Here is a 23,815-nt window from a genome sequence, read left to right as displayed (position 1 = left end):
ATGGACCATTAGCTCGTGGCATTAGCTTCCCATACTTTCTAGTTGGAAAACGCTCCTTTCGAAGATGAATCCACACCAAATCTTCTTCCTTAAAAGCCATCGGCTTACGATGCTTGTTGGCACTAGGATGCTTCTCATTTTGTTTGACAATTTTCTCTCTAATCTGCTTATGCATTTTCTTAATAGCCTAGGCCCACTCATCAGCATCTCTGCTGAATTGTTGTGTTGAAGGAATAGGAGCCAAATCCAAGCGACTAATTGGATTAAGGCCATACACTATTTCAAAATGACCGTAACCAGTAGTTTGTCTTGTGCAACGGTTGTAGGCAAACTCCGCCTGAGCTAACATAAGATCCCACTGACAAATATTTTTATCCACAAGACTCCTCAATAAATTTTCCAAGCTTTGGCTAACAACTTCAATTTGACCATCGATTTGAGGATGATATAACGTGCTATAAAGTAACTTCGTTTCAAGCTTTCTCCATAAAATATGCCAAAAGTGACTCATGAGCTTGGTATCTCGATCCGAGACAATTTTTGGCACACCATGAAGGAAATGCTACCTCCAAATATGAAGAAATCTTAGCAATTTTTCACTGTTAAATAAAAATATGCAGGAACGAAAGAAGGCCTCCAAGTTGAGGTTGCTCCAAAGATCTCAAGCCATGGACTCCTACAGTCTTGTTCAGTTTATGGTCTTCTGCATGTACAGAAAAAGATACAAACCATTTCAGTACTTCCCCTTATTATCTTGGCCCGTAGTTCGATCTCCAAGTGTTGTACTAATGTGAATCCCATCATATATATATGAGTTTCACCCTGCCAACTTTCCCGGAATTAATCTCAAAGCATGTATAGAGAACATTTTGCCCGCACCAATCATTGACGAAGTCTGAAGGAAACCGGACCTCTCTTATCCTACAGCGAAGCAGATGACTCGGAGAAGCAGAAAACTGAGAATCGACTGTTTTCCATTTCCGAACGCAGAGGACTTCGTGTTGGAAACCCCATGTCAGTAACCAAACAGAATACCAGCCTCCTCACATGTTCAAATCCAACAAATTAAACACCAAAGAGCAAGTAACCTTTGCAGACGAGTATTTAGTCTCATACCAGTTATTCGCCGGAAAATTTTTGGATACTTTTATAGGATCAAAAAAATTCAAATAATATATTCTGCTAAATTTTTTGAGTAAGATTGTAGGTTGTTACAAATGTTATCGGAGCAGTTCTAACCTATAGCTTATGTAGACTAGAAGACAGTGCAGTACGAGCTCATCAAGGCTAACCATAGACCGATCATAGTGTTTGTGATTAGATTTGCATGAATTTTGACCTTTAGATGTTAGGACTTAAATGAAAAAGAAGCATGTGAGGGTGCGATAATACAATCTGATATATCTTTTAAGGGCAAGAATAAATGTTGGTTCGTGGTTATTATTTGACTCTGTAGGTTATTTTACTTACTATCTTCTTCATTACTATTTCTCTAAAAAATGAGTAAAAGATTAGTTCTTCAATATTATATATTTCACTGCAAAATGACTAGTTCTTGTCGATTACGAAAATGACTCTCTCACGGGTTATAGTGACCGTAGCACGAATATCTGTGAGTAATATTTTGATCCATAATTGGATTACATGACATAAAAAATGATTTACGATTTTATTTACAATAATAAATTTGGTATTATATTGATGAAAGATGGATGATTTGTTTATGCATGATTTGCTTAATGACCTATTTTTAATATATCGTATTATAAAATGCTTATTTTGTAATATCTATTATTTTCTTAAATGATGCATTGACATAAAGAACTTATGCTTGATCCGGTAAAATAGTGAAAGGTTTACTTATTAAATTGTATCGCTCATATACTTCTATTTTTCTATTCTCTCTCCTGATGAATAAGGTTGATAGGAACAACCGAACAAAGGATGGTCCAGTCTTAGAGTTCGCGCTAGCAAGCTTGGCGATCGATATAGCGGAGCAGAACTTTAGTTCTTCAGTTGAATTATGAATTTGTAGTTATTGATTTTCTGAATAGTAAAAATTATGAATTTGATTTTTATGTTTGAATGCAAACGTTCTAAACTAATATTGGCTTTATTTAATAGATATTGAAATTAGACTTTTAGTTATTCTATTTTATTTGTAAAAAATTTGAAAGCTAAATATAATGTTGGCTTCGTGTTATCGTGGGCTATACCTCTCGATAACACGACCATGTTGTATTCTGGATCTAGAGCGTGACAATGCAGAACAAGATATCTACCTAAAAAAGCCTATGAACACCACTTAGTCAACACCTATGCATCCAAAGTCCCCAAATGAGAAGTTAAGCACATTGGTAATAGGCTATGCATAGAAAATTTGAAGAGACTCTAAGGTAACCCTACAATAATACAGCATGAGAAGGATCTCAGACATACTCAGCATAGTCTAATTATGACTCAATATTCCTCTTGGATTTTGTTGGATTTTAATAAAAAAAATTGGACGATCCTCAGAATAGTTAGCGTTGATGGATTCCACTCAGTATTTCCTTCAGCAAACAGTACCCTTACATCTCATGCAACAGGGCATGGTAGAAGAGAGAGCAGTATGCTTATACCCTGGAACGAGAGGGAGGCCTTTTTCATGTTTTTGGGCCCTCCCTTCATCGTCCTCGAATATATCAAGCTTACCATGGAGACCCACAAACCCACTTTTTGTCTGGAAGCAGCCGTTGACTTCAGCCAATACCCTTAAATAGCATGGCAAGTTCGTATGGACATGCTGATTTTTAGCGAAACCGGCTTCTCCATCCCGATTCCCACAGGGACCATCTCTCGTACATGGTAATTAGGATTCTTCTGCGATCTATATGGTACTGTTGTGAAGTGACTGGTTGGACAGTTGTTCTGCCTGTCAATCAATCTATCTCGGCCAAAATAGCAGCCTTGTTTTGGCCACTCTGACCGGCATCCAGCTTGATAGAGAGCATAAGGTAGTAGAGAAGGAAAGGGCCCAGTACTCTCCCAAGTGCCACCTCACCATTAATAGCCCGGCCTTTCAAGTTCTTCCGGGCAGTGGGCAGGTCAAGAACCCTTTGTGGCCGCATTGCTACCTTGACCTGGGGTTTAAGGGTTTAAGGGCCTTAAAAAAAGTATAGTGGGGAGGGAAGGAAAAGCCAGAACAATGGGCTGTTGGTCTTTCTCGGAACACAGATCCCTATGGAATGAGAGAAGCCGAGGGGGCTGAGTTCTCCAAATCATTCAGCTTCTTTGCATCAGGCCTGGTGGAGAGCAGGCTGAAAGAGGAAGACGAAGTCAATGAACAACAGCAACAGCTGCAGCAGCAGCAACGGCTGGTTGGGCTTCTCTCTCTCTCCCCTCAAATGAACATGGAGATGTCCTCAGAACCGCATCACCAACCAAATAATCCGAGTCATTATCACCAAGCGCAGCCCACCCATGCTGCTGTCCCCTCTGCAGTCCCATGCAGCTTCTTTCTGTCTCCACCTAAGCTTAACAGCTCGGGTCTCTGCTATGGAGTTGAAGGGGATCGAGAACGGGGGGGCTCTATTCTCAGTTGTCTGTAATGCCGCTGAAGTCTGACGGGTCTCTTTGCATCATGGAAGCCCTCAGCAGATCACAGCAGCAAGGTATGTCCCGACTGCTGCTTAATTTTCTTTCTTTAGATTCTTGCAGCTTCCTGACAAGCTACTGTTTCTAAGAACCCTTTGACATCCTTCTTTCTCCCTTTTTGTTGAATGTGGTGAAGGAATGGTGCCATCTCCGTCCCCAAAACTGGAAGATTCTTAGGTGCTGGTCCAAACATGGGGTACCTCCCATCATCAGTACGGGAACAACGAAAGGGGAGCAATGGCCTTCAGCTTGGACAGCATATATTACCACCAAAACTCGCAGCCTGAGGGCAATAGAAGCCATCCTCTGGACCTCCTGCAAGTGCACCAGCACCAGCAGCAGCATCCATACTTCCAGCCGCTGCAAGAAGGCTTGTGCTCTGGGCTAACAGGCCATGAGATTTATCAGGGTCCATTGGAGGAAGAACCAATGGCTGATGATGGAATTCCAAGTTTGAGAAACTGGGTAGCCGGGCAGTATGGTACTTGCAACAATGGATTGGGTGAGGAAGGGGGCTTAGGGTCTAGTTCTGTCGGTGCAATGGGGTATGGAGGCTTGCAGTCCTTGAGCTTGTCCATGAGCCCTGGCTCTCCACAGCTCCACAGCAGATAATCCGAGTCCAAACCGTTGCACTAAGATTGCATTGGCGCATGCGAGCTGGCCAAAGACTCATCTTGGTCCCTTCTTAAGAATTAAGGCCCAAGCAAGAGAAAGGAGACTGGACCTAACCCGTGCCCCACTCATCTTGGATTGGACGTTGCTTCCGGGTTCAGGCGCGTAGCAGATTGGGTGGGGTCAAAGTTGGATCAAACTCTCTCTCTCTCTCTCTCTGGGGAATCTATGTGGCAAGCTCATCTTTTGTCTCCTACTGCAACTCTATCCTTATTTTCTTTTTTTGGTAATTACAACTCATCGTTTGATTGCCTCATCCTATCTCTAGAAGTAATTCGAACTCCACACGTATTCCAAGTCCGAAACTAAAACCAACTCCCCCGGCCCGCTCCCGCACTATATATAGAAGCAGAAGATCGTATCGATTCTTTCATCTTTCTCTCTCTCTTTGTTCGTTGTTGAGTTCTTCTCTCTGGTAGGGGGTATGATGGAGTCGTCGACGTCTTATTCTCCTTCTTCTTCTGCTGCTTCTTCCTCATCCTCTTGGAACGAAGTGAAGCTCTTTGTGGGAGGGATTTCGGGGGAAACGACGGAGCACCGGCTGGTGGAGTACTTCTCCAAGTACGGCGAGGTGGCGTGGGCCAATGTCGCCGAGAACAAGATTACCGGTCGCAGCAGGGGCTTCGCCTTCGTCAGGTTCGTCGACTCGGCAGCCGCTGAGAGGGCTCTTGCCGAGACCAGAGAGCACGTCATTTTGGGGAGAAAGGTCAGTGATACTTTTTTCTTTGTTACGCTTGGTTCTTGGTTATTATCTGACTGCAAAAACGAATATACGCAACTTCAATCTTGGTTCTTTCAATGCAAAGAAGGAAAGGAGGATTAGTTTTTGTTATTATTTTCATTGTTCTTGGTTATTATTTTATTGCAATGAGGGAAAGAAATTGGTTATAGTTGGGTTGTTATTTCTCTGCGTAGAAGAATAGATGTTGGTTCCTGGTTACTATTTGACTCTGTAGGTTATTTTACTTACCATCTCCTTTGTTACTATTTCTCTGAAAAATAGGAAAAAGATTAGTTCCTGCAGGTTATTATATATTTCACGGCAAAACGACTAGTTCTTGTTTATTTTCTTACATTAAGTAAAGGGAAATATATTTCTTCTTGGTTATTATTTGACCTTGTAGATTGATTTTTTTTTTTTTAGAAAGAAAATTCGTAGGTTGATGTTAATTCATATTTCCTTGTTACAACACAAGCATGTGGTTGATTGCTTTCCCTTTTTCTTTTCTGGTATTTCTTGTTAGACTTATATTTGGTGTTAACTTTCTCTTTTTCCAGACTGCAAAACAGGATGATATTGTTCATCCTTTCCTATTTAATTTCAAACTCATTACAATAATGCTGTATCTTTTTTATCTTGGTTGCGTGACCACTTTGGAAAGTCTAAATTTTTCTCGATAGTCAAAAGTTGTTGGAGAAGAAAGATGAAACTATTTATGTTGGTTATTTCTATTTTTGTAAAATTATTCTGTGGAAATTCCTCCTTGTGGACTTCTTTGTTTTTTTTACTTTGTTGAGCCAAAGGGAAAGAACTTCTTGGTTGCATGCAATTTATTCGACATGCGATTTCTCAAGATAAGAAATGTTATCTGGTATCTTTTAGTGAAAATTGTAGTTGCAGGAAAGGTAAAGCATTGTGAGGTTTTTCATTAATAAGATATTCTGTAATTAATGAAGAACTGATTATATAGGGCTTGCAACATCAGACACATGCTTTGCTGTTTTTCCTTCATATAAAATGTTGAAACAGCTGACAAATCTCATGTAAAAAAAGCAAGATAAATGATTTGGGATGTAAAATGGCATATTTAGTTAAGAAAAAAAGGATAGAGAATTCAAAATCCTATACTGTTTGCAACAAAGTTAGATATGCATAATTTTATATGTTAGTATAATTAATTTCGATATTGGAGAACACACATACATCATGCATCTGCACCACCCTCAATAGCCCTGTACGTAAGGCATTGAGGCATTCTCAGAGTGCCTTGCCCTGAGATGTGAAAAGGCTATTGGGGTAGGTATTTTTCTTTCTCATAGTCTGTCTAATTTTCTTTGTATACTATTTATTTATTTTTGGATAATGCTTTTTCAGGTAGAAGTGAAAAAGGCCATACCCAAATACCTCGGGTACCAAAATCATCACAAGGAAGTAAATCGGATTCCTTTTAACCCAAGGAAGATTTTTGTAGGTGGTTTGCCTCCTAAGCTGACTGAGGATGAGTTTAGCAGTTTTTTCGAGCAGTTTGGTGAAATTAAATATGCTGCTCTGATGTATGATAATTTTGGCCGAGTAAGAGGCTTTGGCTTCATTGAATTCCACTCAGTGGAGGCTGCGGAGAAGGTATTGCAGAATAGGTTCTATGAATTGAAAGATAAGAAAGTAGAGGTCAAGAAAGCAGTGCCTAAGACTGCGAAAAACTATAACAAGGAAATCAACTCTTGTCTCGGTGATCATATGATAATTGGTGGTGGAGGGGGATATGTTTTTGACGATGACCAAGCTGGTTTCTATCCACTGTATGACTCTAGATATGAAGGTTTGCAGCATTATGTGTCTCCATTTTTTTCTGGCTGCGCTCCTCAATATAGTGGATACGTCGTTGGATGTTATGGTGGAATTGGTTATAGCTCTCTGTATGCCTGTCCGGAGTTGGTGCCAGCATGGAATTGGTATGAGGTCTAGAGCAGCAACTAATTTTTTTGCTTCGACTCAATGATTGCAGCAAATACAATGCAACAAATGAATTTTTTCATGTTATTGTACTTTTTTATTTGGTCAAGGAACTTCTCCTGGCAACAGTTTTTTAACTTTCTGTGGACTGTGAAATATTGTTCTGTGTTATTTACATACAATTAGAAAAGTGGCTACAATAATATTTACATTGGAATTTATTGGATCCATTAACAGTCGATGTATTTATGGGTTGATATGCATTTTTTATTTAACTATGTGGCTTTTTAATTTGTTCGGCTGGGATAACAAGGATGGATGAATGGATATATGTTGATTTGTTTGCTCTACTATATAGTGTAGATGGATATTGACTTCTTGGCTCTAGAACTGAATTGGACCTTTCGCCTGCATTGTGATTCATCGCGGTATCCATTCTCGATCGGGATTGCCGAGACCTCAAAGTTTCTAGACCATATTTTGAAAGAATCATCCATCAGATATTTCATTTGGATCAAAAAGTTCACTTCAAAGTCATCGTATACAAAATCTCACAGATTTTAAAAGGAAAAGAAACGAATGGCTGATGGGGTTTAAAAACATCCAAAGAATGGCATGAGATACAGGTACCCCTATGTTTTCCGAGAGATGCCCCTCCGCTTCCTCTCCTCTCCTCCCCTTCTCCAAGTCTGATAGCCCTCCCGGAACCTGGACAACAACGGCCGCTCCACCTATCCCTCTCCACCGCCTGCGACGCTCGCACAATCTTCCAAAAGTATAAGTTAGCTATATGTGAAGCATCCATAGTCTTGCTACATGGAACAAAATGCGTCATCTTCGAAAAATGATCAACAAAGACCATGATAGAATCCTTATTCCTTTGTGTTCGCGGAAGCCCCATCACAAAGTCAATGCTAACTTCCTCCCATGGTGAATTTGGAATTAGTAATGGGGTATACAAGCCTGTGTTTTGCCCATGACTCTTGGCTATATAACAAATCTTGCATCACTCCAAGTGCCTTATAATGTCTTGCTCCATTCTAGGCCAATAGAAATGAGACGCCACCAACGAAAGAGTCTTGTCTCGCCCAAAATGTCCAGCTAGGCCACCTCCATGAGCTTCTAGAATAATTGCCTCCTGCAATGAGCATTGAGGAATGCATAATCGATTGTCTTTAAAAAGAAATCCATCCTGCAAGACAAAATGATTAAGTAGTCCTTTCATGCATTCAGTTAAAATAGTACTGAAATACGGATCATCTTGGTATAGCTCTTTGAGAACTTCAAATCCTAAGACCTTCACTTGCATAGTAGACAGCAAGGAATATCTTCGATTAAAATATCGTCAAAGTAAACCACAATAAACAAACCAATAAAAGGTTTAAACATATGATTCATAAGGTGCATAAAAGTGCTTGGGGCATTTGACAATCCGAATGGCATAACCATCCACTCATACAATCCATCCCCTATCTTGAATACAGTCTTCCACTTGTCTTCCAACCTTATTCCGATCTGATGATAACCGCTCTTAAGATCAATCTTCAAAAATATAGAAGCACTATGTAATTGTTCAAGTAGGTCATCAAGATGTGGAATTGGAAACCGGTACTTGATTGTGATCATGTTCACTACTTTACTATCAACACACATACACCAAGAACCATCCTTTTTAGGCACAAGAAAAGCTGGAACCGCACAAGGACTTATACTTTCCCTCACTAACCCCTTAGCAATCAACTCGTCTACTAGCCTTTGTAACTCTTCTTGCTCCTTAGGATTTATCGTATATGCTGCCTTGTTTGGGAGACTAGCACCGAGAATGAAATCAATGCAATGTTGTATGTTTCTCATAGGTGGTAGTCCAGGTAGAATTTCATCGGACATAATGTCAGAAAATTCATGGAGCAAAGTATTCATGGTAGGAGGCAACTCACGCTTCTCCTCATTCTCTTCTAGAACAACAAGGGCATAGATTCTACAAGATTCCACTATGGCCTTTTCAACTTTAGTTTTGAACAAAAGATTATTTCCCTCCCATTTAGAAAGTTTGGGACTGCTCTCTATCTTAGTAGCCCTAACACAATCTTCACCCCATCCTTCACAAAGGAATACATATTTGTGAACCCATCATGTATCACTTTTCTATCATATAGCCATGGACGACCAAGTAATAGATGGCATGCATCTATAGATATAACATCACAAAGCAACTCATCGAAATATTTCTTGCCCATAGAAAATTGAATATGGTAACGCTTGTGAACCTTTACCTTATTACCTTGCGAAGCTAAGAAAGCTTGTATGGTTGAGGATGATCTTCTGTTTTAGTTTCAATTTCTCCATCATTGATGATGCTACGACATTCTCACAGCTCCCCCTATCAATGATCACATCACAGACTTTACCATGGGAAGTACATCGTGTATGGAAGATATTGTTGTGAAACCACTCATCATCTTCTACATGTGCTACGCTCAAGCTCCTACAAACTACCAGAGATTCTCCTTGATCGGCATAAGCCACTTCTTCTTCTTCTACCTCCTCATCATATGTTGGTTCACCCAATTCTTCGATTTCACCTTCATCTTCCTCCACAAGAAAAATAATTTTATGGTTAGCACGATGACCGGTAGGAGGTAGGGAACGACAAAAACCAACTGATGGACTTTCTGCTTTTGGAGGAATTTCTGATAAGGATGCCTTAGTGGAATTACCTTAGAAGGTTCGACACTCTCCCGGTTAAAAAGAGTGTCACGACTTGTAGAGCGAAAAACTCTCCTACGAGGCTCCTTCAATTGCTTCTCCACCTTAGCTGCAGCTTGCGCACATAGTTAAAAGTCCAATAAGGTTGCAATTATATCATGTCACAAATTTCACCACGTAACCCGCTAAGATAACATGCTATGATTTACTCCTCAAGCTCCTCAACATCACACTGCAACATTAGATACTCAAATTCAGCAATATAATCTTCCACAGATAAATCTTTTCACTTAAAATTATAAAATTTGAGAAAAGCATTTTGCCTGTAATTATCTAGAAGAAATTTCTGTCTCGGCACCTTTCTCATCTTTTTCCATGTCACAATTCACCTTTTTCTTTCATGTGCCCTTTGCTTCTTAAGATGCACCCACCAGATAGAGGCGCGTTTCTTCAACTTGATAGCTACAATTTTTACCTTGCGATCTTCTAGTAAATCTTTGTATTCAAAGACGCGTTCCACCGTATGCAACCAATCAATGAACTCATCAGAATGCGCCCTTCCTTCAAAATCAGGAATATCAACTTGGATGTCGAACTCTTGTTGAAACTCGCGACTCCTTTGGGAACGATTAGATGTCGAGCTATGATCACAATGAAAAGATTGCTCTCTTCTTCCTCATCATGTGAATCTTCTTCCTTTGATTCATGATTTGGGATATTATGTCTCAGTTTGAAGACGCGCCAAATTTTGTTGAAGCACTGCAATTCTTCATTCGCAGCATCACAAAGATCCCGCTCACGGTTTGGTCCTTCAACTTCCTGCCCTCTTTGACCACGACCTCAAGTAGCCATGAGGCTTTGATACTAATCTGATGCCAAAAAAATAAAAAGGGGGGAAGACAAACACAACGAGCAAACCAAAACTACCCAGAAATTTGAGAATAATGGTATACACAAATCCTCAAGGACAAGAACAATGGATAGATAAAAACTCACCATCCAAAAGAATCCACCCAAGGGATACAGAGTTTGATGGAAAATAAAACTCACCACCCAAAGAAATCCACCCTAGGGATACAGAGTTCTAGTGATCACCACTCAAAGACAATCTTCTTGAGATACAGAGCAAGAATACGCTCACCACCCAAAGAAATGCCTAGAGATACAGAACACTCAAAATATGGAACTCGTTAAGCCAAATGCTTAATCGTTAATCCACTCAATCTTGAAATTAAATTCTCTGATGACATAGTGTAGGGTATGCTTTTATACAGGCACGTTTGGAATACTTTTTAAGCAATTACAATCAATAATTTTAAACGTGAGGAGAAAGAAAATACTATAAGAAAAAAATCATAACCAAAATATAAGGAAAAGCATCCTAAACTTGGAGGGGGAAAAAACACCATAAATAGGCGTTCCAAAATTTATCTTTCCTTAGGCATAAATAAAAAATAAATTGCTAAAGAAATATTTTCTTTTTGGCTCCTCCGGTTGAAAAGGATTCTTCTAAGCACCCGTGTCAAAATTGTCATAGATAAAATTTCTTTTTGGCTCCTCCATTTGAAAAGGACTTTACTTTAGCACCCGTGTCAGAAAGGAAAGGTGATGCACTCATACCTTAATTATCCAGGTCAGATACTTGGTGATATACTATCCAAGTTTCGAACTTTGAACCTCTAACTGGTAGACAAGGAGGTTTGACCATTATTTCTTACGCCTAAATATTTGTATCAATGCATCAGAATGAAATATTTGAAACAAACTACGTCTAGGACTTAAACGTATATATGAATCCTCTACCTTATCGTCATAAGTCCTTGTAAACTAGTCATGAAATTTCTCAATTACTTACTTTGATATTGTGCATACTTCTTCAATGCTGAAGTTTCTAATAATGGTTAATTGCAAAGGTTATTAATAGAGATTTGACATGATGGGGGTTTCCATGAATAATAGAAACTTTTTTGTAAAACACTAGCATATGTATGTATTTGAGACACTAAACACTAACATTTAATTGTATATCAGCATAATTTTCAATTTTTATTTGGTATTCAAGTTTTACAAGAGGCTTGCTTGTATTTAGCTCTTGTAGGGGTTACGAGTAAATGTTTTTCCTTGGTTGAGACATGAACTCGAGAAGAAGAAGAGTGGTGTAACTGGGCTTTTACAATGTGCAGAGACTCATCTCTCTGATATTAATATCTAATAGGGATCCCGGCAAGGTGCTTGCCGCAATTGGTTCAAACTTTATATAGTGGAGTTATATGTAATATTTTATGAAATATGAACTGCTGGGACTAGTTCAAAGTTCAAACCGGATGCAAACAACTGCAAATAAGACCCTTAATAAACTTAATATTTCGTCCGGAATTTTTAAAACTCGATGCCTCCCCCAGTTCCCAATTACACTCCTGACTCCATTGTGGACCTAAAAAACCCTCCCAGTCCCTGAGGTTGGTAATTTCTCACTTTCTTCTTGGAGATAGAGGATCCAAACCTAGTTAGGGACCAAGAGGAGAATTCGATGTCTCCAGGTAAAACTCTTAGAAATTTGAGATTAAGCATCGCAGTAAATCTAAATGATGTGCTCTCTCCTCAGTCTTATTCTGACAAAAAGGGTGAAATCTTTTTATTTTTTGAGCATGGGGTCTAATCAAAATGGAGCCCTGTGTTTGATATTATAACTAGGTTGGTAAAATACTAGATGAAACCATGAGCAATTGAGATTAAAACTAGATAGTTTATGCCAATGTCTTGTCTGGGCTCCAATGACGAGAGGTGGCTCTAGTGGATTGTCTGGATGTTTTGTATGTTTCTCTCCCACTGAATTCTGCTTCTGAATTGGAGCTGTTTTTGTATCACCATTTGCAATCAGTTTACAGCCTGCATAAACTGTGATATAAAGAAGAGTGTACCTCAGCAGTTAGATCATAATATAGCAGCCCTTATGCTTACTTGCTAACCAACATTTCAAACATTATATTTGCATCTAAGAAAATGTTATTAAAGTTCAGCTCAAATTTTATCCAGCCAAGTTCAAATTCAACATTATTATTGGAACATCAGTGCCAAGGTTCAGCATGGCCTTCCTACCCAATGCTTGGCTTGTTAAAAACTTGATGGGGAAATAAAGAAGCTTCAGTAAGATTCCTCCTTTCCCTCCTTTCTCCACCACCAGCCTAAAGACTACCACCAGCTGCCACAATGAGGTGCTCGAGCTGCAAGTCATTAAAGGTAAAGATGAAGAAGATCTAGCAAGATTGAAACTTTCATTAATGAAGGTTCGAGAAAACATCTCCGGACCTGGAAGATACATGCAAGCTTGTTTCTTAAAAAAGCCATGTCATCCTTAAATTGTTGTAGATTCCTTATACATCTGCAGAAATCCAAACTTATTTTCAAAAGGGGTAATTTGTATGGAGAATCAAAATAGGATAGGATACATGGATTTGATTTTTTTTTTTTTCAATGACATGAGTCTATACCATACACCAAATGGAGCAAGTAGCTAAAAGATTATAAAAGATTAGTATTCACCCTTCCCTGTTGCCATTCCTGCAGCAGCTTAGAAATGCTATGCATATGTTGTGAAGTCTTCTAAAACCAATGCTGTTCAAAGAAAAACACCGTTTTAGAGTGATTCAGATTAGAAGCTGTGTGGAAGAGAAAGAAATTCGAAGAGAGAGAGTTTGATAATGGATGGTATATTAAGCTCCCTTAACTACAGAGGGACATAAGGAGACAACATAAAGTACAGAGATGCAACTCCAGAAAAGTTTGAAAATAAAGAGTGCGCAACTCTTTTTGGTTCTGAAGTCAGTGTTTAATCTAGTTTATACAACCTAAGTACCCCATAGCACTATCAATACGCATATAGAAGCTGGTACACATAAAGAACATCCTGTAAACATAATAGCCACACATGTATGTACTCACACTTCATCATTACCAATAGCAACTTATACAACTCTTATAAGAAACTTGTGGCCTCCATGTATGTTTTCAACGTGAAAAATGATTTATTTGAGTCTATATCTCTCCTTTCTCTATTTTCCATATGTAAATGCACTAATGCTCCAAACGTGCAAGGAGGACATATAACAAAAAGAATATATATATAAATTCTCTTTTGGAAAGAAAATTAAAAAATCGGAGCATTAGCTTGGTGAAATATTGTAAGTTGTAACATGCAATTAGCATCATAGGGTATCAAACCTGTACCAATATACAAGCATTGATGGAATAACCTGGCAGCAAGTAGGAAATTTAATATTTAGAGTGATAGCAAATATGGTCTGAAAAAAAAATTGATAGCAAGGATCAAGTTTTATCAGGCCTGACATTGACGTGCATATTTGCTGAGTGCAAGATTGTGCTCAAACTTTGACATAATAATTACTAATAAATTGTTACAATACTAACATATATTTTTATTGTTAAAAAAGTTAAGGTTATGAAATATTAGGTTATGTTAGCAACTTATATGCTCGCTATGACAAGTTTGTATTACATAGATCGTAATTAAAATATCTCCAAACTATGACTACATAAGCTGCTCTTCAGATGGAAGTGCACTTGTTTAGTTGCAAGTTCTTTTGACACTCAAAAATGCTTCAAATGAAATTTTAGTAATATTGGTTAGAAGGCTATTTATGCCTCTGAAGACTGTGTTCTATCCAAAGCATGTCATCAATGCGAGCCACATAAGTACGTGAATCTTAGCAGAAAAACAACTCAATTCTGCAGACTCTTGGGACTTGGTAGAACCACCCTCCCCTCCTTCCCCCAAGAACTGAACCCTATTTCCGCCTTTTGAAATCCTTACCTAACAAGTGCAGAAATATGCTTAAGAAGAGAAAAGTCCTCTAGAGTTCGTCCATTCCATAGCATCTAAGAATCTCAATATCACAGACGTTCAGTTTTTCCCTTCAGAAAATTTCCTGTGATAACATGGTAATATCTTAATGTCCACCTTTGATGGTAGGTTGCCAAGAGGATTTTATCACATTCCCATTCCTTTCTATTAGGAATACAACATTCGTGACCGAGCATACTAAATGTGATTGGTTAAGATAGAAGCAAATCAAGTACTAATAATAAAAGGAGATTGTACTTATCAATTTTCACAAGCTTACATGTTTCCTGAAGGAGAAAATGAAGAATTAAATAAGAGTATAGCTCTCTTATGGTCATTGAGTCACGAAGAACCAATTAGTTGTCTGTAGATTGCCCAAGCTTGCACACAAAATCTATCATATTACTATAACTGACTAGAAGACATCGATTAGCTTTTATAGTTTATAGCAAACATGTGCTCAATTATGATTCATCATGACCATAAGGATGTTGTTGATGCTTAGATTGGCCCTGAGCCAGAAAATCACCAAGGCCCGCGCACATCATGCTTGGGAGATTGTCCAAGGCCTAGGCCAGTGCGCAAGGATAGAAAATGGATAGACTACTCTAGGTATTTTTAGATTGTCTCATCGCAAAGGACCTCGCATTCCCATAAGGAAATAGGAGAAAAAACTTGCAATTAAGCTAACAACAATGAGATTGACGGACATGTTTGGTTGGGGGCAGTTGGACTCTAAAATGGGACTGGGAATGAGTTACTCTCATTCCAACCTTTTGGTTGGAGGAAGTCTCATTCCTATTTTGATTCCAGGGAGGAATGGGAGTGCCCCGATCCTCCCAAACCCAAGTCCTACTCTCCCCTAGTATTCAACTTCCATTCCGATTCCAATCACAAACCAAACATGTCGAGGAATATGGCCATTCTGATTTCCATTCCAATTCCAATCGCGAACCAAATGCATGCTGCCTTCATTATCTTTCATTGATAAGATAGCACAATGGTATTCATCTGGTTAGGTAGGATAAGCCTCTCCACTTGCTACTTCAAAGTTGTGCGTTAAGGAGTAATGTCCACTTGTTGCTTCTTCAGCTAGCCTTCACTCGAGCTAACATGTGGTTTGAGTGTTGGACACCTTATTCCCACAGTCGCCTGACCTCCCACGTATCTGTTGTCCTGGCAACACTCGATCACAACCCAAGGTGGCCACTTGGCAGCACAGTGGCTTGACACTTGGTTGTGCTCGATTGACTTGTCAACAAAAGTGTATGGAAAGGTTTAAACCACACCCTTGTGATTGCTAATGATTGCACAGTACTTGCTGATTCAATATTGCCACAAGAAAGAGTCCCACCTCTCATACATCTGGGCATTCTTTGTTTCTAATGATTGCTATTCTTTGTCGTATTGATCATATTTTTCTTGGTATCCAGGTGAAGACATCCGAAAACTACCCCATAAACTACGAGTTGTTTTATTGTCACAAAAAAATATGATCCATAGTTTTCCATTTTAGGACAATAATAATAATAATTATAACAACCACCAACAGGTGACTTACTTCACAAGCTCTACATTTCCACAAGTGACTTATTTTTCTTGGGAGATACCGTCCTTTGTTTCCTCAAGGTCAACTTTGACAGGAGCGTGCAAGAAAGAGGTACTTTTGATGGAGCAGGCTTCGTCATCGGGAGTGCCAGCAGTGCTCTAATAGCTGCAGGTGGAGTCAAGGCCTTTGATACTACAATTCTGATAGCAGCATTGTGTGCTGCAAAAGAAGCGTTGACTTATGCTATGAAAAACTTGAGAACGTCCCATATCCTTCTAGAGAGGGATTCCTTCACAGCCGTTAGGAGGCTGTCAACATCGCCATCTGTCAAGGCCAGTCCTCATTCCCTGGTACAGGATTGCTAATAAATGGTGGATTCCATGCTTTCTTTTGAGGCGACACATATTTATAGAAAAACCAACAATTCTGCTGATTGGGTAGCAGCTTATGTGGCCAATCATACTGGAACTACATTGTGGAACTCCGCGCCAATCATACTGGAACTACATTGTAGAACTCCGCAATAGATGCTTGTGCTCGGTTTTTGAATATTCTATATTCCGACTCCCATGGATGTATCTATACAAAGATTGTATAATATATCCAAGTTACCAAAAAAATAAAAGAATTAAATCTCTCTTTCTTGGGAGCAAATGAATTTATTTTAAACAAACCAGCCCTAGAGACTCCTATGAGGCTACATAAAAATATTTTTTATATAGAAACTAATAATTTAAATCGGGGTCAAATTCCTAAATATCACAAAATTAGGCAAGAATGGGCTTTCCATGAAACTTGTATAAGAAGTTGGCAAGGAAGGAGACCTATCTTATTGGTTCCAGCTGAGTTGATGCAACCAAATAGCACCTTGCCAAAATTCTCCTAAATTTTTGAAGAGCATGAATGAAGGGGTCTGACTATATCATTTGAGATAAGGTGCTATGTTCATCTCAAAGGTATGCAGTAAAATAAAACAAAACCGTCTCAACTTCATAGAAAATAAATGAACCAACAAAAGGGAAGATACTTATTTTTTTTAAGAAAAGAATTGGGTAAAGAGCAATCAGAATCACTCATTAAGATAATAAAGTACAAAGGAATAGAAAAAGAAAGAGGAAAGAAAGAGAAAAAGGAAAGAAAGAGAAACGAAAGGAAAAGGAAGCTCCTACATATAGGAGGCTGCCCAAACAAATAAACCAAAGCTGCAAGAGGTTATGAAAGCAAATCAGAATAGGTAGAATTTTCTACCAACATTTTCCCCAAATTGGTCCGGACCAGTCCTTGAGTAGGAAGGTCATGTTCCACTCTAGCTTGACGTACCAACAAATAGCATTAGCCAGAAAATTCCATCCAACTCCATGTTCGCTTTAATTTCCACCAATCTCCATCGATCCACAGGGAGGTCAATGAAGAAGGCAAATTTCTAATCTTCAGAAGAGCGACAAAATACTCTTGAACCTTTTAACATCATCAAAAATTAATCAAAAGCTAAATCTGTAGTGTCTTCAAATTAGTAACACGAGACAGATTGAAGGACCAGCTTCCTAGAAGCTAAAAGAGGGTATCTTGATCTATTGCAAGAATTGGTTAATTGATATTCTTGTTATAATATATGCTATCACACATACAGTCATACTCAATTCCATGGAATTGTTTGTAGTTAGTAGTTAAAATTTAGTTGTTAATCGCCTCGCCGACCAAGAGAAAATCAGTATTTTCATGGGAAGACAGGACTTCCAAAGTTGCCTTGCAAAAGCTGAGAGAATTTACCTTGAGCCCAGGAATCTATAGCAAGATTCCACTGAGAAGCTTCCTTGAGAGTCCCATTTCCATGTAGTAACATCGGTTATACAAGAGTGATAGCAGAGATAATCTAAAAGAACTAAGTATTCCTATTGTTCAATTTGACAGGCCTGGAGATATTGATATGTCATCTCCAAAAGTCTTCAATTAGGATGGAAGATATGCCATGCTCTTATGTTCAGATCTTGCTTGAGACCAAGGTACGCCATGCCAGCTCGAAAAGGGTGGTATGGGACATACTGTACCACACTGGTTCGGTACCGGTACCCAATACGGGTGGCATGCCGACACTCAGTACACCAAAAAAACTTCGAACCATGCCGTACCAATACTGTGCTAGTATGGCACCGGTACAGAGTTCGGCATCGAGACAACGAACCTTGCTCGAGACATCTTTGGCAAAAAAATTCATTTACTTGAGTTACCACTTGTAAAGGGGCCACTTTTGAAACCATCCATGCCACCATTTAATGCCAATGCTCTTAGATTCAAATAACTCCAATAGAAATATACCTAGACTATCTACTGTAAACCTTCTAAAAGTCCAATATAGCTTATTCATTCAGTAAAAGGTAAAACTATTAAGATAATAGCAAAGCTATTTAAACCATGAAAGGTGAAGACAAATTTTATGCTATCCACTAGTCTCCATCAATAGTTGTACTCATTGAGTAAGAACTTTAGTTACAATCTTCAAAACCCCATTAATGCATGAAACTGGGTAAATAATCTCAAAGTTAGCTTTCATACAAACTAGCTTTGAACCAGTAAGCATGCCCAGACCAACAATGGTCTTAGATGGGTCGATGGCCATAGCAAGCCCTCCGTGCTCCCATGGGCCTTGAGCACGAGCACGAAAGCCCCACTGCAGAGGCAACTCCCCGATGACCCCAGTAAACTATCCATCCAAAGGTCACTCCGGAAGCTCCAAAGTATCGAGAAGCATTGCAACCCCGATTGCTGGACTTTGATTGCACATACATTGATGTTGGACATCGAAGTCTAAGTAGAAGTCAAGTGAAAATTTGCTTAAATATATGACAATACATGGACAACCATGGTCCTTCTCTATCAATTTGTAGGGAATGGGAGAGTTAGATGCTTTGCCACATTTTTTCGTGGGAGTGAAGCATCCTGACTCCTTGGTTCTTTGGAATTGGGGTATTATGTCTTCATAGTTAAAGGGACTAATTAGGCTGAAAATGGATCGGATATTGATGTATCTATATTTGTATCCATATTTTTTAACGAATATAGATACGAATATTAAATGGATATCAAAATTAGCATCCATATTTGTTCTAAATGGATACGGATACGAATCAGATATTAAGCATATCCATATTTTTCTATCTGGATATAAATTGAATGTTATTTTGGATCTAAATTAGATTTTGTGCAAAATTCAATAATAGAAACTAAATCCCCCGCTCTTAGAGGATGTCCTCAGCGTCGAGGAACATGCACTAGGGTGTATGTGCGACTCGTTCAGGTCATGAGTTCAAACAAATGAGACAATTTTCCAGTATCAATGACCAGTACCAATGAATAGGATAGATAGAGAAGATCTATCATATACCTATATTGTGTTTGGAATTTATGGCTAGCAATAATGACATGATCGTAAAAGATAGATTTAATTAAAAATTGGAATTTTAGCAAAGCATTTATTGAAGCAACAGGTCATAATCATTACAAAAAAAATATTGAAAGCAAGAATTTAATAGTGAAAATAAATATCAATGACATTCGATGAAAAATTGCAATTCAGCAAGCATTCATCGAAAGCAAGAAGCTATGATATGTAGGATCAAAAGATTCATCATAAATGTAAGCTACATGTTTGAGGAACGGAAAAGATCTACTTAAATCTAGCACTATCCATCTTTTGATCATGTGTGCATTAACAATTCCAAAGAGGCCACATGCATGTGTTTCATGCAATCACATTCTTAAGCCATTTGCGGCGTATATTAGTCTTGCATTTTGGTCAACCTTCATGGCTGCCTAGAAAAATTCAGTGCCCAAGAAGCATGGACCTAGAAGCCTGCCTTGCCCCTTAAAAGCCCTAATCCCCCATTGGCTTCCATTACAAGAGCTTCGCTCTATGGACACCACCTGGTGAACTCATCTACCACCAAATCCTCACATCACATCTTTCTAATTAATCCCCACTTTAATAAGCTAACACCCAGATCCTAGAAGGTACTAGAAATAATATTTTCTCAAAGCCATCCAAAAAATTAAAAATTGCACTGAATCTTCTTCCACAATCAATACAAATAAATAACCTTTCTTCATCTAGGGCTGGTAAGTGAGTTAGGAATGGGCAAATGGCATTTTTTTCCATAAGGCACATCACTGTTTGAGGAAGGTAATGGAGACAAAGGTACTGTATGCTCGCCGGGGTTTACTGGTTACACCTAAACTTTTGCGAGAGTTGTTGGTATTAGAATTTGGAATCTTGGACTCGGAGGCAAACTCGGCATTCAAGTTAAGCCTGTATAACACCAGAAAAGCGAGGCATAGAGCTTCAGAAGAATATATTTCCCTTGAGGTGGAACTGGAAAACCGATTAATAGAAGCGAAGTAAAGAGGGGGAAAAGGGAAAACATGTCGGCGACTATGAAGCCTCTAATCTCCAAACTTTCACACTTGTGACACCCAAAACCAAATCAAGAACCCTAGATTTCTCCAAAATCGCCAATTCAAAAAAGCATTTTCGCGCAAAGCACCACCTAAACCTTCCTATGTCGCATCCATCTACGTAGAGATCGTCTTTTCGAGGTTAAAATCGCCAAGAAATCGAAAGGAAGACAAGAATCCAGAAATCCTGTAAGAAATCTCAGATATCAATGCATGGAGGGGAGGAGATTGGAAGCAGGACTCACCATAAGAAGCGATTTAGAGAGAGAGGGAGAGCGATGTTGAAGATTTGGAGCAGCGGGAGCCAGCCCCTGCGTCTAAGAAATTATTGGAAATGGGCTCGTTGCCGTCGCCATCACCGTCGCCGATCAATGATGCTTGCCTCCCGGCCGCTCATCGCCGGTCACCCGTCGGGAAAGAGGAATGACCGGGAAGTCGGAACGGAACCCGATCCGGCATCGAAGACTCCCGAAGGAAATAGGCAAATGGCGGTAAACCCGAAGGGCCAAATCGGGTTAAAAGGGTCCGGGTTAGGCACCTGTTAAACTGATATCCGGATCCGAAACATGGAAAAGTCAAAGAAATCTCCAACCCCTGAATTGGATATGGATGCGGATACGGTCGGATTATATCCGACCTAATTCTGGCCCTAATAGGATACCATGTCACCACATGGCTTCACTTCACATGCCGTCACATGGACTCAATTGAACAACCAAAATAGGAATGTTCAGAGTTATCCTTGGCATGAAATGAGAGTGAACGAAAAGTAATTCGGTTGGCATAAATCTAGTATGAATTTCCAACCATAATGCCATAGGTGTAGATTTAATGGTTCATGCAATATAATCCATCAAATCAATAAAATTTTATTTGCATGTCGTTTGACATTGCGTGCCAGACATATCACGAGCAAAATATAGAAATGTTTCGATCATGAATAAAGAAGAAAGTGGAAAAATGACAAGACTGAGGTTTTGTTGTTAAATCAAGTGTGCATTTTATCCTTTTCTTTTTTAGCCACTCAAATATTTGACAACTTCTCTCCACCATCTTGCTATCATCCACTTTTTTTCTTTATGTGGTATTTGATCAAGCAAAACTAACTTAGAAAAATAGAAATAATGAAAAATAGAATCATGCCTAAGTATGAAACCTCAACGGTCCGGCTCTTTGACGATTCAATATAAAAATATATAACAAAAATACTAGATTTCAAGCATTGTTATATTCCAAATATGCCCTAAAGGAAGAACTTCCAACCATTGATCCACAACCAACCATGGCCAAGGCTCACCCTTCCTTTTGTGCCTTGCCTGCCCTTTCATCTTCCACAATGATCTTTCTTTCCTTCACCCACAACATATGAGGAAGATGGCAGCTAGGTTATAAAGGAAGTTATATGGATCCAAGTGGCTACCAAGAGCTAGGCAAAGGGCATAATAAAGAGGAATACTGTAAGTTAGAAGTGATAGAACAATCTTCATTTTCTTCTCAAGACAAGAGATGAACATTTTTCCATCTCTACTGGGGATTCTTTGTTATCAAGAGATAGCTAATACAACAGACAGTAGACTTGGTAGACTACTAGCTCCATGGTCCATTGAATGTGCATCATAAATAAATAGACAAGCAAATATTAGTTGATATTTTTTTAATGATCTCAAGCCAAACTTACTTGGGCCAAAAAAAAAACAAAAAAACTTGTCAACCAAGGCCTGGTTTAGCTTGAGTGTAGCATCATAACCAATAACTTATTGCTAATAATGCTATGATATTATGACCGTTATTGATGAAATATGACATCAAAAAATTAGGCCTTTTGTGTTATATATCAACATTACTCAAATTTCTAGGATATATTTATTTTAATGTATTTGCTTTCCTATCCCTTTTTCCTAGTCCGAACATATTAAGCAAATGGCTCAAATTTCTCTATGTTAAATGGTACCTTTGGTTGTTTTTTTTTTATCCACCAAAAAGAAAAAAATTAGTTGTAAATAAATTTAGGACCAAGACCAATTTAGTTAGTGATAAGACAACCTAATATTTGGAGTTAGCACCAGGGAACTAGAATACCCTCCCCTACTAACTCATTTGATTATGTATGTATGTATGTAAATATATGAATATAAGGAAAATTAGCTACATGATTTTATCTGTTAAATTCTTTTCTTCATTTTCGGATGTACACTTTCACATGCATCCTCTCCTTTAACTCTTACTAGTTGCTATTCTATTACAACATCCCAACTAATATTTGGATTTTGATCATGTTCCAATCAAACTAAACACAATAGAAATTTAAATCTAATTTCATGAGTGATTTTTTTTTAATGCAAAACCGATCATTCATTTTCTCTGTCATGCTCCTTTCATGTTGTAATCTGTCAGAGACTATTATGACAAGAGTTCCATTAGTTTTGGAAGTTGTTAACCTTTGAGCTACTTGGTTCACTAAAATCATGTGCTGAATTGAACCTCAAAAGAGCTCGAATTTCATTATTGATCAAGTTTGAACATGTGTTCGAAGTTTACTCATTTGATGGATTCAAACATGAATCCAAACTTGATTTTTTTTTTCTTTTTTATAATCAAATTTGGATGCAAATGTAGCATGAATCCAACCTATTTACAATCCTAGACCCCATTCATATCTCAATATAGCCCTTCTTAAATTGGTCTAGAGATTGAGATTGACACCTTGCTTCAATTATCCTTACCACGAGATCATGTGCATCTCTTTAGAGAGCCTCTATCGGATTTCCTAGAGGGGACAAACCTCAAGATTTGTGTCCCATGGAATCAGTCTTGAAAGATGCTCCAAGAGCATCTTAGATGATGAACCTTAAAAAGAAAGTACTATAAATGCTCAATTGATTTGATTCTAAAACCCCCATCTTTTCTTCCTTCTCATCCTTCTCTCCTCTCTTACCTCAAGAAAGGGATATCAACCAGAAGGATTGATAAGAGAGGGAGGTGCATTGACTAAGAAGATGCAATAATCCTTGAATAGATAAAATCTTAAGGTAGATATTTTATCCTTTTACAAACCAATAGCTAGGATTTTAGTTTCAAACATTGAAAATTAAAATAACAATGTACTGAAATAAATCTCTTGTCATAAGAGGAAAAATGAAATAAAAATCTAGATATTAAAAATAACAAATACAGAGGTTTTTCACTTTTTATCAACATAGAGTGTCTTCTTAAATAGAATTTGCAACATAAGCTACATATAATACCAAAAAGAAGTTGATATGCATAC

At 38.4% G+C, this 23,815-nt stretch overlaps 1 protein-coding gene and 1 long non-coding RNA gene across 2 annotated transcripts; one reads left to right on the top strand and one right to left on the bottom strand.

Annotated features, from left to right (window-relative positions):
- Window positions 1-4,453: 4,453 nt before the first annotated feature.
- Window positions 4,454-7,662, top strand: LOC103707559 (RNA-binding protein 1-like). The gene is made up of 2 exons (XM_008792091.6): window positions 4,454-5,014; window positions 6,404-7,662. Exons 1-2 carry the CDS (start codon window positions 4,733-4,735, stop codon window positions 6,992-6,994), a joined length of 873 nt encoding a protein of 290 aa, XP_008790313.5. The 5' UTR covers window positions 4,454-4,732; the 3' UTR covers window positions 6,995-7,662.
- A 4,983-nt stretch (window positions 7,663-12,645) lies between these two features.
- Window positions 12,646-21,032, bottom strand: LOC103707536 (uncharacterized). Its single transcript, XR_604158.6, has 4 exons — window positions 20,793-21,032; window positions 13,232-13,303; window positions 12,998-13,070; window positions 12,646-12,912 (listed from the first exon to the last, which is right to left on the bottom strand). It is a non-coding gene; the product is annotated as an uncharacterized LOC103707536 (long non-coding RNA).
- Between the last annotated feature and the right edge of the window lie 2,783 nt (window positions 21,033-23,815).

The sequence above is a fragment of the Phoenix dactylifera genome, chromosome 2 (assembly GCF_051530095.1).
Source record: "Phoenix dactylifera cultivar Ajwa chromosome 2, Ajwa_hap1_PhDact_Kaust_v1.1, whole genome shotgun sequence".
Lineage (NCBI taxonomy): Eukaryota > Viridiplantae > Streptophyta > Magnoliopsida > Arecales > Arecaceae > Phoenix > Phoenix dactylifera.
Note: the sequence above shows the minus strand (reverse complement) of the source record. Positions and strands in the feature narration are given on the sequence as shown.